Raw genomic sequence first — 18,634 nt, forward strand, 5'->3', positions numbered from 1 at the left:
TTGAAGAAATTCTCTTTCTCGATTGTTGTATGTGGTCCATATACTATTGTCAAAGCCATTATTTCTCTAGTTATGATAAACCTAAATCTCTGAGATAGTACTCTGGGACATGTGAGCGAGTTATCAAACTCAATCGTTGTCGGGTTCCAAAGATCACAAAATCCCCCATGCTTTCTTTGGAATAAATTTCCATTACCTCATACTTGATCCTTGTCTTAAATATGATTTCCCTAATTGTTATGTTTGAGATCTTTGTTTCTTGGAGTAGTAAGTTCTTAGGTCGGTCTTTCATAATTATTTCCTTCAGATATATTTGTTTGCCTCTACTATTGAGGTTGCCTATGTTCCATGTCAGGGTTTTTTATTTTAAACATTTGTGGGAGGGAATGAACATCGTCGATAGCAATATAACCTGTCTAGTATTGACCAAATAATCAACCACTGTTTGAATAGATTCATGGATGGGATTTCTACCTCGTTTCCTATTGTTCTTATATGATTGCATGATTTCTGAATTATTTGAGATCCCTAGATTCTAATTATTTTCTTGATTTTCTCGATCTCCCATATTCCCCATTAGACAGAGAGTAGTTTCTAGAACAGTTCTTGGTATAATATTTTCTAGTTCCGTCATTTAGCTAACACTCTCTAGAGGACTTGTTTTTCATTTCTAAAGTCATTGTTACCTTCATCTAGATCCATTTTCTTTGTATCTCTTGATTTACTTCCTTTGTAGAATATTTGAGTTCTGAATCTGCCGTCCTCTTTGGATTTAGTTTATGATTTAGTTGGAATTTCCCTTTCTCTTCTTGCATAGGGACCACTTGATTTACCTTCTCTTCACTGATTGAGGCTACAGCTTCAAATTATTACCTTTGGGTCAATCTTGTTGATTCACGACAGTGTCAGGTGGGATGCATTGATTCCTCCTTTTATTGGTCACCTTTTGGAAGCCATGTTCATCTTTGTTTTCCTTTGTCATTAGTGCTTTCTCCTCATGCACTTGCAGATATGATTTATTTATAAGGAAATCCATGAAAATATGTCCATACTCATTTCATCAACGACATCTAAATGGGACATGTTCATGATCTATGGGTTCTTTCCATGATACCCCAATTCAATGGAATCCGGTAGGGGCTTCATTATATTCATGTATACACAAATCCTTGTGTATGAAGTATACTGACCCATTTTAGGGCAATCAATGATCTTTAAAAAACTTCCAATTGAGTTTCCAATACCTTCAAGAATTTCTAGGTCCCAAAATTCAACAGGAAGGGAACATAGACAATACCCAAACCAACGCAGCCATGAATTTCTCCTAATCTATATTATAGCATTCTTCCCATAATCTCATGAAAAGCCCACATTATAGAAGAAATATGGCCCATTTTCAAAAATCCTAGCTTAATCTTCCAAATTTGTAAATTTTACCATAATGAAACCCCTGGCCCCCAGATTTAGATTGATGTTCCCTTTGGATTTCCATTTAATCTGAATCCATTTAATGAGATCTATTTTAGATGGCCAGATCCAAATAAACTTACATATCAAAGTATGATCCTTCATATATTGTATATAATTATTAGTTTATTCTGGGGAATCACAAATTTTGGCTTATTTTTTGGTCTTAGTAGGCATTTTCCCCTTACTTTCACTTTCCACTGTGCTCCTAGAATTAGGGTTTCTGAATCTCCTCTTTGATTCCAGCTTGTTCCCATGGTTGTAGTGATTTTACCCTTATCTCCTATTATTTAAAATTTATAGGAGGGGATGCCTTCCCTCCCCCCTACTCCTACTATGTGATAATCCCCGACCTTTTTTTTGGGTGGTCGTATTTCTTCCTTTGAAATCTTACTTGTTGTGCAATTCAGATATTCTATAGTATAGGTGAAACCTTGTGGCAGAGCCTCCAAATTTCATTATTTGCATGAGGGAGTTATTAATTCAATTCTAACAAATTTTTTTATTCATCTTATCTTTTGTCAACCCTATTATAGGCTTCTACTCCATTTTATTCCCTACAACACCATTTTTATATTAGTTGCTAAACAGGGAAAGTGTTTTTCTATTTTCTACTCTGCATGTATTGTGGAACCCCAACCTAATGGCATTGGTTCCATCTCAAGGGAATGTTATAAATATGTAATCATGTTAAGGAATAATTCACATAACATTTATGAAGTGAATTCGAATTGGTTCTTAAGCTACTTAGTTTATTTGAGTTCAATTTCATTCTCTCATCTTTCTTGTCTTGTATTGTATTTTTACACAATTAGTTCTTGTGTTTGTGATTAAAATAAAACACATGTTCTTTGATCCTTATTTGAAATGATCATCTTATTTATTCAATGTAACATTTACCATACGGGCATGTAATCTTGTAAACACCCTTAGGTTGATGATGACCACTAGAGTCTTTTACAAAAATCATTCTCTACCAAATAGTTTTCAAAGACGTAAATGAGTTTGTAACTTTTTTTCTTATTAGGACCTTCACAATTTTATTAATGACCCCTTGGATGTAGGGGATGCATGCCTTCAAATCAGATTTAGTTGTTTGATTATCACAAGAATTTGACCTTTGATCCAGATCTTGGGGGAGCCCCCCAAGATCTAAAAAAAATGAAATGCTAGAATAAGAGAGGAGAACACACAATAACAAAACCACAAAGAAAATTGTTTTATTAAAACAAATAATAACTGTAAAGACTACATTGTGGTGGACAACCTGTCCTTTTACAAAATGCGACTTGTTACTTATAACCTTTTTTGGTTACAATACCATAGGTAAATTCCATGGGTGAATGAATACCATAGGTGGATGTCACAATACCATGGGAAAATACCATGGGTGAATGAATGCCATGGGTGGATTCCACTTAAAATACCATGGGTGGATGCCACTTACAATACCATGGGTAAATTCCATGGGTGGCTGAAGAACATGGGTAGATGAATACCATGGGTGGATGCCACTTTCCATTCAGATCATTCCTCCCTCCTTAAGAAGCAATGGTCCCCATTGCATGAATTTCCCTACTACGAATCCTTTGTTGAATATGAATAGCCAATGAAGAGAAGGGTTTTGTGTGGTTAACTCATGACCATGATGAACGAAGATCCGAGGATAGAGATACCCTGTAATGCTTGTGACCAACTTTGATATTGAAAGTGTGCGGCCTAGAAAATGGATTTCGATGAAGTGTGGGTTTGTGGATGACCCATAACCATGAAAAACGGAGATTCGATGATAGAGATATCTTGTAATTATTGTGACCAACTGTGATACTAATAATGTGCGACCTAGCAAATGGGCTTCGATGACAAGGATTTTGTGTGATTGATCCATAACCATGATGCTGATTGTTGATAGAGTAGCAGGTGCCTACATAGCTTGGGGTGGGAGGGAACGTCTACAAAGAACCCAAGTTGGATCCTGCTATGCTGAAACTGATGAATGTGAAGCAAGTGCCTACTAAAGCGGGGTGGGAGGGCACGTCTCCAAAGGGAACTCGCTCCAGATTTAAAATGGACATAACTCAGTCAATATAACTTAGAATATTCATTATAACCAATTTTTGGAAACAGGATGACCATTCTTCATCTTCCGACGAGTTTGAAATCCCTATCTAGACACGCTGGAAACTCAAATTCGCGCTACAATTGTCCCGTTGTCACAAAAGTTCTGAAAAAATAATTGATTTTAAATCAGCGATATCTCCCTCATTCGAGCTCCAAATCGACCAATGTTTTTTTTGAAATTGGGTGATTTTTGAAGAGGAGCACAACTATGAAATCATTTTCTGAAATTATGCACAAAAAATACAAAAAATGATAGGATAATCACCGTCCATGAATTGTCGTCAGAAAAATTTCTACAACACAACTGATTTTAAATCAATGATATCTCCCTCATCCCGACTCCGATTCGACTGATTTGTTTTTGAATTTGGGTATTTTTTCGCAAGGAATCTAGATCTGAATTTTTTTTGTAGATTTTTCACCAAAAGTTTTAGTTCTGATCTGCAAACTCACCACCCAAAAATATGCTGCAAAAAGATTAAAAAAAAAAATCTTCCCGTTGTGGAGGTCGTAGCACGTGCATGAAGTTTGGTTAAGATCGCTGTAAAAATTTGAAACTGAAGTATGCATCAAACCCTCATTCCCATGGAAACATAACCTAAATCTGATACCACTAATCCAGATCTTGGGGGGAGCCCCCCAAGATCTAAAAAAAAATGAAATGCTAGAAGAAGAGAGGAGAACACACAATCACAAACCACAAAGATTTTTTTTTATTAAAATAGATAATAATTGTAAAGACTACATTTTTGTGGACAATCTGACCTTTTAAAAAATGTGACTTGTTACTTATAGTGTTTTTTGGTTACAATACCACAGGTAAATGCCATGGGTGAATTAATACCATGGGTGGATGTCACAATACCATGGGAAAATACTATGGGTGAATTAATACCATGGGTGGATGCCACTTACAATACTATGGGTGGATAAATACCATGGGTCATGGGTAAATTCCATGGGTGGATGAATACCATGGGTGGATGCCATTTTCCATTCAGATCAACCTTATTACAACCTTTTCCAATGCCTTCTTGATGTATTTGTGACTATATTTTTTCTCCGTGAAGACCTTGGTTAGATGGTCTTTTTTTTGCTCAAGATGCTTGTTGGGCGCGGGATACCCCAAGGGAAGTTTTGGGGCTTAGAGCCCAGATTTTGGTCAAAGATTGTAATTCTGATGTAAAGACTCCGCATTTTGTGGGTGCGGAGTGCGTAGTTTGTAAAAGAGTCATAGGGTTTTCTACCCTTAATTTTGTTATTGTAAAGTCGACTGTAGAGATCTAACCATGGTCCGCGAATCATGGAATTGTATAAATAGAGCGAGGCTCTAAGTAGTTAAGACATCACGATAAGGATGAAGAATTAAGTCATATTTGTGGAGAAAAGTCTAGTTTTGGGTCGTAGAGTAGGAGAAGGCTCTGCAGCTGAGTGCGCAGAGGCCTAGTAGTCTGCAGCTAAGTGCGCGGACCCTTGCAGCTGAGTGCGCAGGGCGAGTTGAGTCTGTAACAGTTGGAAGTATTAATAAAGAGAAGTTTCCTACCATTTTTGTGTATTTATTTCCTGTTTTATGCATTTGTTACATTGGATATACATTGCAATTTTAATGCTTATATGATGTGCGAATGTGTATAACTGTGTTGATTAAGTGAACACAAGTTAGAATAACTATTTACGCGAAGATAAGTAAGGTTTGTTAAGAAGATAAGTAAGATACGCGATGTAGTTTGGGGAAATAGCGCAGTTCGTTGCCATAGCAGCGCAAAAGCATCTTAGCTCTGGTTAGGGATGCGCGAAAGATGATTATAACAGATTGCAAAGGTATTGAAGGTTAGAACAGTACGCGAAGCGACCTGCACGAAGGTAGGTCCAGTTGGAATAAGTCGACATCTCAGATATCTCAAGGGTGCGGAAACTTGGTTCCAGCATCCCCCCATACTGCTTTGGGTGAGACTTCAGTCAGCGCTCCGTGGGCTAATGCCGAAAGGGCCAGTAGTGTGGGGATTTTTTTCGATAAATAAATCCAGACCTGGGTCAATCCCCCATAAGCCAACAAATGGTTCCATTGCCAGGACCAAAATCTACATAGAGATGTCTGTTGTCGTATCATTGGAATCCAACTACGAAATAAATTGAAGGCTAGTTGGATAGAAGAACTCACGAGTTCACGGTGCAGGAGAACAGGAACCCATGACTATCAAAAGAAGAGTGGTTAGACTACTACCTGTACACAGAAATCCATGAAATCTTCTTCGCATCCTTCCCTACTAAGCTATACGAGTGGATCACGAAGCTAGCAGCTAGACAAGAAAGGTGGAAACTTGATGGTCCTATTGTGTGGACCCCAGAGTTAGTGCGAAGGTTGGAAGCATCAGAGGATAAGATCGTGCATTTTGTTGATCATTGGCTCGATCGTATTATAGGAGGATTTGTTACTGAGTTCGCGGTTGATACCTCAGTCAACTACAACGAGGCAGAGTGACGCTTTCTCAAATGACCATGAGGTAAGTACTTAAAGTCTTTGAATACTTGGATTAAAATGCTAATGTGCGGAAAGAGGGTTATGTAGTTACCTTGATGTTCGGGGCTACGTGAATTGGAAAATCTTACAGGGATGAAGGAAATAAGGGACCATAAACTGGCCCCTTGATTTCACCTCTGCGAGGGGACAAGGAAGAGCTCGTGAAGTGCGATCCACCTGATAAGACAAAGAATTCCATGAATACCACCTCCACCCACACTGCCATCACCTCCATCTTCACCCGTACCAACTCCACAACCACCGTGATTCAATATGGCAACCACAGTGAAGTTGCCTGTGTTCAAAGGTTTGGGAAATGAGGATTTAGACCAATTCTGGTTCATTTTAAGGGCTGTATGGGAAGTGAAAGGTGTTACAGATGGCCATATAAAGAAGGCGACATTGGTTAGCGCCCTATAGGATCACGCACTGACCTGGTATATTAAGTACTCCAACGATAACTCGAATGCGAGAGTCGCAGATATCTAAGCATCGCTAAATAGAGAATTTAGTAGGCCTAAATCTGAAGTGCAGTCAATCATTGGATTTAAAGAGATTACAATGCTACCGGGTGAGACTCCTTGGGAGCTGGATCAGAGGCTGGAATTTGCGAAGCCAATATGAATCTGACGGATGGACAACATCACGAGTGGTTTGTAGCTTCGCTACTACCACATTTAAGGAGTGCGCTATCACAGCAGAAGATAACGACTCAGGCAGAGGCCTTAGATATTTCTATGAGGCTACATGAGACCTCGATGTAGGATCCTAACCTAGGAGTTCAGTAGATCCACACGCAGCTGAAGAATCTGTGCCTTGAGATGCAGAGTCTAAAACAGGATAGGACGGTTCGACCAGAAGTGCGTAAAGAAGTATGGTGTGTGAAATGGAAGAGTCAGGGCCATGACAAAGACCACTGCCCGGCTTTTAAAAATTACCTCATAGGAGGAGGACCGATGCCTTTAAGATCGGAAGCTCAAGCAGGACCTAGTGCGATGCCTACTTTGTGGTGTGCGATCTGTCAAATAGCTGGAAAACATGCTATGGACATTTGTCACTTGTTACAGAAGTATACGCAAAATTTGCAACAGTTGTTCTGCAACTTTTGTAGGTCGATGGGACATGATGAGCGCACTTGCAGAAGCTATGAGTTGATGATGGATAGAACTCCCACCTACCGAGTTCAGGCTGAAACGCGGCCCCTTGACCAGAATACAGGAATGGCGCGAACAGGATTTCAGGGGCACAGACGAGGCCGAGGTGGAGGAGGACCTGGAAGAGGTCGTAGATAGTTGATTTGCTATAATTGTGGAGGGCCAGGACATTATGCCCGCAATTGCACGAATCCAACACGTCCATCATGTTTGTATTGCACGTTGTTTGATCATGAGACAGAAGATTGTCCTACGTTGATAGCTAGGATACGCGACAAAGGAGCTACCGCCTCCCCCGACTCAGAACTTGCAGATGATGAGGTCTGAGCCACGCGAGGAAGATACGAATGTGAACATTGTGCTCCAAAGTGGAATTGCGACGGGAGATGACAAAAGAAAACAACCAGAAGATAATACTTGGGTTCGCAAAGCTCTGACGAAAGAAGCAGAGTTTGATTTGGAGTGCACTCGGGAAACCTTCATTGAAGCTAAGAAGAGCTTCGCTGATGCCTCCACTTTGTAGGTTTTAACCCTGTATAGAAATTACCTGCATACAAATTCTAAGAACAAAAAATAAACAATGCGAGAGAATAACACATAAAACACATATACACAGAGATTTTCCCCTGGATCCCAAAACCGAGACTACCAGCTTAATTTTTCATTATGTTCCTTTCAATGTTACAATACATATTTATACATGCCGAAGCATCCAATACCATGGACCGAAAACCATCGCGTCCAAAACCATGTGCGAAAACCATGCACAAAACCATAGGTAGGTCCACCCAACCTAATATAGGGTTCAAAAAAAATTTCCCTGGGGCGTTGCCTCGAACCCCATAGAGGTGGGCTACCCAACCCCTCAAACCCCCTATGACCCCCCCGTTACGCAATCGACGCAATGAACAGGGGGCTCTGCCCCCCTCTAACCCCCGGTTAACTACGTAGGCTAGTCATGGAAAGAATATAATAAAACCCAACACACTTCAGGAAGAAAAGATAAACCGGAGCCGGAAATGGACCCATCTATGCTCACAACATTCCTGTAAACATGTATGAAGTTACTGTGTGAGAGTAAGGCTATGAAAGAGTTACAAGAACTCATCAACAGATGTGATGGGACCGCGCCAGGAGAACTGCGCGTAGTTTGGAAGATTGGAAAGCACAAGACAAGGACGGGATGAGAAATGAGGCTAACCACGCAGATCGGAGAATATGAGATGGACCAAGTAATTCTGGATTTGGGATCAGATGCAAATGTTCCGCCGAAGCAGACATGGGAGTGAATGGGGCGATCTATGCTACAGTGGTCTTCAATTCAGCTAAGGATGGCGAACCAACAGAAAATAATACCCATGGGGCGATTGCAGGGAATAACTGTGGATATTGAGGGAGCGAGCGCGCTGGCTGATTTCGAAATGATATAGATTATTGATGACAACAATCCATACCCTGCGCTATTAGGAATTGACTGGGCCACTGACATGAATGGGGAAATCAATCTGAAGAAACGCAAAATGATTTTTGGAAAGAAGTCATTGAGCGTAATTGTACCCCTACACCTTGTTGAAGGATCGCACTATACGGAGCGGGTGCATGACTATGAAAGTGATGATGGTTTGGACTGCATCTATAAGATAACAATGTAAGACCAGGACTAGGTGAATCCCACCGCGGATGGGCGAATTGCATGGGAGTGCGAAAGCTCCTGTACTTCGGATTCATATGAGGAAATAGAGCGATGGTAGAATCGGTTACATGAGGTAACTACACTGAATTGTAATATGATGACAAGGTTGCTGCGCTGCGTATTGGCAGAGGTAAGATACCTACCTACTTATGATGGTTTAAGTGAGGTAGATAACTTCTTGGATAAATTTGAAAGAGAAGTGCTAGAAAAGCAACAATTCTAGGCCTTGGACTTGGGTACTGCACGCTACGCCCACAAGATGGTGGGGTACGTACAAAGGAAGCTTTGATGATTGGCATGAATGTAGGAGAAGGATGGGAGCACGCTTTGGGAAGTCTAATATGCGAGTGGTAGACAAGTATGATGAACATGATGATTTGCACGCACATCTGGCCAAGTGGATGCAGACATATGGAGAAGAGCCACAATCTGCACAGATGCACATGAACTTCGTGCTAAAATACATGGTCAATAAGCATGTGTTGGGGGGTGACCTTACAGATGGATCTTAATGTTAGGAAGACATTATTCTGGAAGAGTAACCGCGCAGAAGATTCTACACGCCGGGTTGTGGTGGCCAACCCTTCATCAAGATTCAAGAGCATATTGCAAGGCATGTGATGTATGTCAGCAGATAGGAAGGCCATCATGGAGGGATGAAATGCCTTTGAATCCACAAATGACATTGCAACCTTTTGAAAAGTGGGCAATATATTTTGTAGGACCTATTAAACCTCAAGGAAAGACAGGCGCAAGGTATATTATCACTCCGATGGAGTATCTCACTTGTTGGGCAGAAGCGCAGCTGGTGAAGGATTACATGGGCGCGGATGCCGCGAAGTTTTTATTTGAACATGTACTGACGCTATTTGGATGTCCAAAGATATTGATGAGCAATCGTGGTACACACTTCCTGAACGAAACAATCAATGTGCTAACAGAAGAGTTTCAGGTGTATCATCAAAAGAGCACACCATATCACCCTTAGGTTAACGGGACAATAGAAGCATTCAACAAAGTACTGGAAAATGCGCTGACCAAGGTATGCAATGCGCAGTGAAGTGATTGGGACCTACACATACCTGCAGTGTTATGGGCTTATCGGATGACATGCAAGAAGCTGACGGGACAGACACCTTTTAGGCTTGTCTATGGAGTTGAAGCTGTAATGCCTATGGAATACATTGTGCCTAGTCTACGCATAGCAGCACTCACAGGTATGACGGATCACGGAGCCCTGGAGGAGAAGCTCGCGCAGCTGGAAGAGCTCGAAGAAGAACGATTTTTGGCTGGGTTCCACTAGCAAGTCCAAAAGCAGCACAAAAAGGCTTGGCACAATCAACATATTAAACTGCGCACATTCAAGGTAAACAATCTGGTGTTGTTGTATGATAGTAAGTTTGATAAATTCCCAGGGAACTTCAGAATGCATTGGTTAGGGTCGTATGTTATTAAGGATATTACAGATGGAGGCGTGGTACAGTTGGTCAAGTTAAATGGAGACTTCTTCCCAGGAGAAGTGAACGATAGTCATTTGAAGCCATACACAGGTGGCTAGGCCACTTGACTAGCCTACAGAAGCACAATCTTAGTGCTCCACGCAGTTGAAAGGAGGCGCGAGACTATAACCTACTCTTCCTGGGAGCTGCGCGATGTCAGGATTGCGCGCAGTAGTGAAGTGTCATAGGGTCCACGATAACGCGAGGGTAGTTGCACTGCCGCATGGGTCGGATGGAAAGTGACCGTTACAGTCACTATTCACAATGTGATGCTTGGTTTGAGACCAAATGGAGCAGGCGACAAGCATTTAAGGCGAACTTTATGGGCTAGATTCTTGAAAATCTGTCGCTAATCGAGCATTAATGGATCGAATATGGGGGGAACGGTTGAATTCAAATTTAAAAGGCGTTATAAATTACAAAGGGCTGTCCAGCAAACAACACTTGGCAATTTGAGGACTGAGTTGTTGCGCGCACAGATATTCATGAACTGAGACTTGTTCAATCTTTTGAAGGTGAATTCGTTGCTTGAGAAATTACCTGAGATGTTGAGAGAATTGTGGAATCGCACTATGGCAGCACCCGAAGAAGCCATGGATACTAGAGAAATGACCGCTGAGGAAGCTGTGCAGGCAATTACGGAAGTGGAAGCCCCAGAGAGCGCCGGGATAGTCGCTGAGATCCCTAAATCACCGCACACGTCGAGACCCAAGAAAGACAAGCAAGCCATGGTACCAGTGCGTGTATCACCTAGAAATCCACTGAGGACTAAGCTCACCATGGAAGAAAAGGGGAAGGCTATCAATTTGGAGGCCGATGAGGAGGAAGAATTTGAAGAAATCTTGGTAGAGGAGGAGGATGTAGAAATGGAGGTTGAAACCTAGGGTGCAGACCCTCTTACCAGGCTGCCCGCATATGTTCCTCTGTGGAAGGGTAAAGCAAAGGTGCCCAAAGATATAGATGAGAGCAAGAGCTCTCTGCAGACTCCGCTGCTCCCCGACGACATTATTTTTGAAGGAGCGCACTTGGGACGAGTGCCCATACTGAAATTTGAAGATTCGGATCTCGCAGACCACGAGAAGTTCCCACATTTGGAAACTGTGCAGCTAATGTGCCAAAAGAAAGATGCGCCGGTTGGACTCATAGAGTTGGAGCTGCGCAAATGGTTGAAAGGAGTTGAGAAATCAGGGTTGTTAAACCTGCTCTGGGTTCCACATTACCATCGCGCCCCAGTGACCATTTTTGTCATCAGGCAACTGCTCTACTTGGTACATGATGGGTGTTTATGGCTGGAGGAGCCCATACCCATCACGGACCATTTGATTCACAGAATTACTGGGCTCTCTTGCAAAGAGGAGGACCTAGCAAACATCTCGGAGGGAAAGAGTGATGATTTGGCCATTACGAAGGCCATGAAGAAGAAGTTTAAGCTGGATAAGAAGAAGAGAGGGTACGCCATTTCCAGCATCAACAACCCTGCGGTTAAAGTTGCGATGCAGATATTGGTAGGGAAGGTTATGCAGAAGTGCCACGCGGATGAGGTGCCCGTGCCAGTGGTTGCACTAGTAGTGTAATGTGCAGAAGGGGTCTAGTTCAACTAGGAAAACTATTTATGCGGAGAGTTCCTTGATAACTGCCGTGAGGCACAGGAACAGGGAAAAACTTTTCACTATGCGCGGCTTCTGTTGCCAATAGTATTGGTGGCATGGGAATTGCCTAAAGATAGACAGTTCCTGACGATCGCGCAGGACCTTCTAGAGGCAGCGAAGTATGCTTCGTTGTGGGAAACCAGGGATGCACAAAGGATAAGGGAAAGAAAAATATTCTGGGTGCTCATGGAGATGAACATCAGAATGGGGATTAATCGCAAGCCGCGGTTATCGCCCATGGTCTACAACAGTCTGCAGAGCTTTGTGGAGTTCAAAGCAGACTTCCACCATTTTTTAATCGCAAGCAACGCAGGAAAGGATCCAGGGCAGCAGTTCAACCACAACATCACTGAACAACGCGTCTAGGAAGTACAATAGGTAGCCGCTTAGTGTGCTGCTGAACTTGCAGCAATCTAGTCAGAGTTGGGAGGTCTTCGCACAAAGATCTTTGCACCGACAAAGTGACTTGAGGGCGAATCACGATGTTTGTGTTGGGGGCCTGTTGGGTGTGGGATCCCCCAAGGGAAGTTTTGGGGCTTAGAGCCCAGATTTTGGTCAAAGATTGTAATTCTGATGTAAAGACTCTGCACTTTGTGGGCGCGGAGCGCGTAGTTTGTAAAAGAGTCATAGGGTTTTCTGCCCTTAATTTTTTTATTATAAAGTCGGTTGTAGAGATCTGCCCATGGTCTGCGGACCATGGGATTGTATAAATAGAGCAAGGCTCTAAGTAGTTAAGACATCATGATAAGGATGAAGAATTGAGTCATATTTGTGGAAAAAGGTCTAGTTTTGGGTCGTAGAGTAGGAGAAGGTTCTGCAGCTGAGTGCACAGAGGCCTAGTAGTCCGCAGCTGAGTGCGTGAACCCCTACATTTGAGTGCACAGGGCGAGTCGAGTCTGTAATAGTTGGAAGTATCAATAAAGAGAAGTTTTCTACCATTTCTGTGTATTTATTTCATGTTTTATGCATCTATTAAATTGGATATACATTGCAATTTTAATGCTTATATGATGCACGAATGTGTATAATTGTGTTGATTAAGTGAACGCAAGCTAGAATAACTATTTACGCGCAGATAAGTAAGATATATTAAGAAGATAAGTAAGATATGCGGTGTAGTTTGGAGAAATAGCGCAGTTCACTGCCATAGCAGCGCGAAAGCATCTTAGCCCTAGTTAGGGCTGCACGAAAGACGATTATAACAGATTGCGAAGGTATTGAAGGTTATAATAGCATGTGAAGCGACCTGCGTGAAGGTAGGTCTAGTTGGACTAAGTCGACATCTCAAACATCTCAAGGGTGCGAAAACTTAGTTCCAGCACCCCCCCATACTGCTTCAGATGAGGCTTCAGTCCGTGCTTCGCGGGTTGATGCCAAAAGGGCCAGTAGTGTAGGGATTTGTTTGGCTAAATAACTCCAAACATGGGTTAGGCCCCGATAAGCCAACAATGCCCATCATAATAGAAACTTATCTCCCTCATAGCTAGGGTATTAAGGAGCCCAATATTTTGTGAAGGATGGCGGTGGGAGTTAATGTGAAAGTAGCTATTAGCATGTGTTTTCCTTCTAAAGACCTTATGTTCGAGATTCCTATCTTGCTTTCTAGTAATCATTACATCAAGGAAGGGGTTGCTCCTATTTTCTTCAAGTTACATGGTAAACTTGATGTATTTAGAGATTCCACTAAGGTGCTTAAATAACTTATTCAATTCATCATTATCTTGGAACCACTTCACATTGGTGTCATCCATGTCGGGGCATGATTTAAGGCATCTTCTCTCAAATTTCTCCATGAAACGTTTGGCCATTATCAGAGACAGGGGGGATCCCATTTCCACACCATTGATTTGCTCGAAAATTCCCCTTGGAAACTAAAGAAGATTGACTGAGATGACCCTTTGCTAATCTTGTTGTCTCCAGGTTTATGACTTCATAGATTATTTGAATAGTTTCATTTAAAGGAATCTTAGTGAAAGGTGAAAATAAATCAAAATTGATGAGTATGTCACGTGATTAAACTTTTTCTTGCTTCATGAGTTTTATAAAGTCACTTGAATCATTTATTTAGGATTTTTTCTACCTACTAGAAGACCTAAGATCTTTGAAATGTCTAAAGATGAATTCCATTGAGGATTCTAAATGCCAATTTTCAATATGACTTCCATTATGGACATTATAGTTGACTTTTCTCAATAATGTTCTAATCATTCAAAATTATTTTTCTTCTAACCTTGAAGATACATATTTCTAGTTTTTTAGTGTACTTATAAAAATTTGTGTGGTGCTAAGTAATAATATTATCGTTAGAAATTGGTAATTCATGGTACAATATTTCCTTCAATATCGACTTACTATCTTCCATTTACATATTTTTCCAAGCTTATAATTTACCCAAAATATTGATTTCCATATCATTTGCATTATTATCAATTACTTCAAATTGGTTCCCTTGCCATCATTTGAAAATCTTCTCCTTCTAGAGAAAGGGTGACAATGTATCTAGCTTTCTTTTCAAACTTATGGTGATCATCCCCATTATCACCATTAAGAAGAACATGCGCATTCTTCATAGAATGCCCAATTGATCTATCTTTGCTATTGATTTTGAATATATCTCTTTGTTTTTTCTTCAAAAAAATTATTAATAGAATTAAGATAGAATTATGATTAATATCCAAATATGAAAAAAGTGATAAAAAAGTGATACCTGGAGAGTGTACAAACACTCATACACACTCACTATGTTCAATCAAGAGAACAACCTAGTACATATAGGCTTTCACACTATCAGGGTTGTTTCAACCACTCCCTAGATAGTAGGATCCGAGACCTAATCTTAAAGTCTCAATCCTATCCTTAAACAACTAGCTGTAGCTTTCTCCATTAATTCTAACAAAAAGGGAAGGAATAAAAATCATTAACAAAAGTTATATATATATATATATATATATATATATATATATAATTTTTTTTCAATTTTAGAGTTTTACTAGGAAAAAAGTATAAAAAGTAAAAATTGGCATGCAAATTTTAGTAAAGAATTTGTGTAAATGAATGAAAGTGCATTTGAAAAACATAATAATTAAAAAAAGAAGAGAGAAAGCAAGAATTCCATAAGAATATATATGAATAACTTTATTTAGTCAATATAGATATAATTGAGTTAGCTTGGGGTTGTTTAATTTGAGATGGCTATGGAAATGAAGTCTCATGGAACCTGAAATTTTGGGTTCAAATCTTGTGGTATCCCCAATTAGGGTGAGAAGTTGGACATGATGAAGATGTAGCCTTACTAAGCTTACAAAAAATATATATAGATATAATTGCAAAAAAGCGAAATAACTTGATTATAAAATTGTTAAAAAGACATTTAGGTATAAAATATTTTCATTCAATTAATTTTTTTATAAAGTTTGATTATTTATAATTTTAAATTTTTTTATTGTTAATTTAAATTGTGAGTTATTGTATAATTTTATTTTTTATTATTTTATAAAGATAATTAAATACTAAACAGTGTTTTAAGCTATAGATGATCCTAAGTTTTATATTTTTAACCCTAGTTTTATTGTTTTATTTGTTTATGAGTTTTCCTGTAGCGTAATTAAATTTTAACATGATGAAGCGTCATTGCTGATCAAATGTATATGTGGATTTTGAACCATGAATCTAGACTTAATGTCAATCATACCAACCCACAGTTTGACACATTGATATCCTTGGATAAATTGTCAATTATTGATGAGGACTTGTGACCAATGTGAATTCATCGAGGCACTTCCAAAAGGGAATGCTACATATAAATAACGAAGGTTGAACAACATGACCTAATTCAAATGGTGTTACGATGTCTTTATTTATTTGCGTGCACAACAGAAATTTGCAGACTTGATATGCACGGTCGGGAATTAAGTTGCAACAAGACAGACATTGATTGATATTGGTCCGTCACAGTAAAGGGCCTGGTTGGACTACATCCTCTCCACACGGTGCTGCCTTCCATTTCGCTGTTACTTGTTTTCGCATTTATGTAGAGTTCAGGTGCATTGAAGTGTGAGCCATTACCAATTTGACTTCAATTCAGCCGTTCCGTGGTTTCGTAATTCACCGCACACACCTACCGGCCCTTGTGAACGATGACGTGGTTCTCTGTACATTACACGCTTTAAGCCAACTTCTGTCACATGCTCCATCTATTTATACACGGCCAGACTAACTTTTGCACACCACCGTGTAGAGTACTGTGCTGTTTGTCTGATCGTATTCTCAAGTAATGGCTCCCGCCAGAGTACAGGCCGTCGCTCAAAGTGGTTTCCAATCGATTCCTTCCGAGTTCGTTCGGCCTGTTTACGAGAGACCTGCTCGCGAAACATTTAACGAATTCGAGATACCACTCATAGACTTGTCATCTTTACAAGTCGATGAACTTCGTGAGAAAACAGTGGCAGAAATTGGAAGAGCCAGCCAGGAGTGGGGGATTTTCCAGGTTGTAAACCATGGAATACCCGACGAATTGGTCCAACGCTTGCAGGCTGCTGGCAGAGAGTTCTTCGATCTCCCGCTGGAGGAAAAGGAGCCGTACGCCAATCTTGACGGCGTTACGGATGACCGATTTGAGGGGTATGGCACGCAGCTGAAATGCACGAGCGATGGGAGGCAGGGTTGGTCCGATTTCTATTTTCATATGGTGTGGCCTCCATCTCTCATAGATTTCAACAAGTGGCCCAAGCACCCACCCTTTTATAGGTATAACGCCCTACGTACTAATTTATTCTACATTTCTGTTTATGATATCTCTCTCTAGACTCTATATATATATATTGCATTTTGATGTGCAGAGAGGTGACTGAGGAATATGGAAGGCAAGCGTTGGGAGTGGTAGATAAGCTGCTGTCAGCCTTTTCAATAAATCTTGGGTTGGAAGAATCCACGGTGAGAAACGCTCTGGGAGGTGAGAATTTGGAAATGGAGTTGAAGATCAACTATTACCCAGCGTGCCCTCAACCAGATATGGCGCTGGGAGTGCTGCCTCATACGGACATGTCTGCTTTAACTGTGCTGAAGCCCAACGATGTGCCGGGGCTCCAGATATTGAGGAACAACGAGTGGGTGAGTGCCAAGCACGTTCCTGACACGCTTATCATACACATCGGTGACCAACTACAGGTAACTAAGTTTGCTTAAACTAATTTCTAATAACAGATAAAGAGTTAGTTTTTTTAGAATTGATACATTAAAATATATGTTTATATAAAAGTGGTGTGTATTATTATTTTGGGCAGACGTTGAGCAACGGGAGGTACAAGAGCGTATTGCACAGGACGTTGGTGAGCAAAGATAAAGTGAGGATGTCGTGGCCGGTGTTTTGTATTCCTCCTCTTGATTTGGCGGTGGGCCCACTCAATCAGTTGATCGATGAAAATCACCCCCCGCTCTTCGATGCGATGACGTACAGGGAATTCAAGCAACGCAAGAAAACGAAGGCAAAGAAGCAGCAATCATCTTAGTAATGCCAACTTACTCTTTAAAAGTGGACTTTGACGTTAGTGTTTGGTTTGCCTTTAACTGCCTCTGTGTTTTCTCTCCTCCTCTCCTGCAGCTCTTTACTTCTTTTCGCTCCGCGTCAGGGTAGGGTCAGTAGCGTCTGTTCACCTTTTTGTGGAAACTTTTTAGTTTTTAGAAATAGAAATTCGAAGTGGGTAATTAGTGTTTGGGTTTGCCCCTCTCTCCGGCCAAAGACAAATGACTTCAGAGGGTAGAGAGGAGACATCACGTAGAGAATGAAGTAAGCAACTTCTTCTCCAACAGGTTTCAGCATGTAAAAGTTTGTGGCATTAATAGTAAGGAAGAACAACTTATACTTTCAATTCATCAATGTTTAAATTTAAAACCTGTGTATTTAATACTAATATTTGTTCGTCTTTAGACACAACCTGTGTATTTAATATTTAATATTGGTTCGTCTTTACACACTTCTAAGATCTTCATGGGTAAGTATTGCAGATAAGTTTTATTTTTAATAATTTTATGGAATCATTGATTCGAGAGCTAATTCATTAGATAGCCACGCACTTATAGTGAATGATGATAGTAAAAACAATTAGAAAACAACGGATTCTAATCGCAGATGGAATAACTATTGAATCTGGTAAAAATATTTCAAACAACGATACAATTACTAATTTAATGAGAAATGTAATTTTAAAATAAGAACTTTACTCAAAAAAATAACATGAAAAAAATATTCCAAATTTTAAAAGGTGTGATGTTGCATTAGTAATGAGAAATGTAATTTTAAAATAAGAACTTTAGCTCAAAAAAATAACATGGAAAAAAATATTCCAAATTTTAAAAGTTGTGATGTTGCATTATTTGTTTTTTTTTTTGTTAAAATTTTAACTTTTTCAATTATGATATTAAAATTAAAATCATGATTTTGGAAAATTTTAAAATTTGAATCGTTCTCAATTATATCATTAATGATTAAATAGAATGACTTTGAAAAATTTTAAAATTCCAATCATTTTCAT

At 40.1% G+C, this 18,634-nt stretch overlaps 1 protein-coding gene across 1 annotated transcript; it reads left to right on the forward strand.

Annotated features, from left to right (window-relative positions):
- The first annotated feature begins 16,319 nt into the window (after window positions 1–16,319).
- LOC149251470 (flavonol synthase/flavanone 3-hydroxylase-like) lies at window positions 16,320–17,975 on the forward strand. The gene is made up of 3 exons (XM_089459455.1): window positions 16,320–16,850; window positions 16,943–17,270; window positions 17,387–17,975. Exons 1-3 carry the CDS (start codon window positions 16,378–16,380, stop codon window positions 17,609–17,611), a joined length of 1,026 nt encoding a protein of 341 aa, XP_089315581.1. The 5' UTR covers window positions 16,320–16,377; the 3' UTR covers window positions 17,612–17,975.
- The last annotated feature ends 659 nt before the right edge of the window (window positions 17,976–18,634 follow it).

This window comes from Pinus tabuliformis, chromosome 7, assembly GCF_031772625.1.
Source record: "Pinus tabuliformis cultivar Carrire ecotype Pingquan chromosome 7, CPIR1, whole genome shotgun sequence".
Lineage (NCBI taxonomy): Eukaryota > Viridiplantae > Streptophyta > Pinopsida > Pinales > Pinaceae > Pinus > Pinus tabuliformis.

What these genes read in the sequence shown, in the direction of transcription:
- LOC149251470 (XM_089459455.1), top strand. Translation starts at nt 16,378, where the DNA reads ATGGCTCCCGCCAGAGTACAGGCCGTCGCTCAAAGTGGTTTCCAATCG. An exon ending in AAGCACCCACCCTTTTATAG is followed by an intron (nt 16,851 to 16,942) that starts GTATAACGCCCT and finishes TTTGATGTGCAG; the next exon opens with AGAGGTGACTGAGGAATATG. An exon ending in ACATCGGTGACCAACTACAG is followed by an intron (nt 17,271 to 17,386) that starts GTAACTAAGTTT and finishes TATTTTGGGCAG; the next exon opens with ACGTTGAGCAACGGGAGGTA.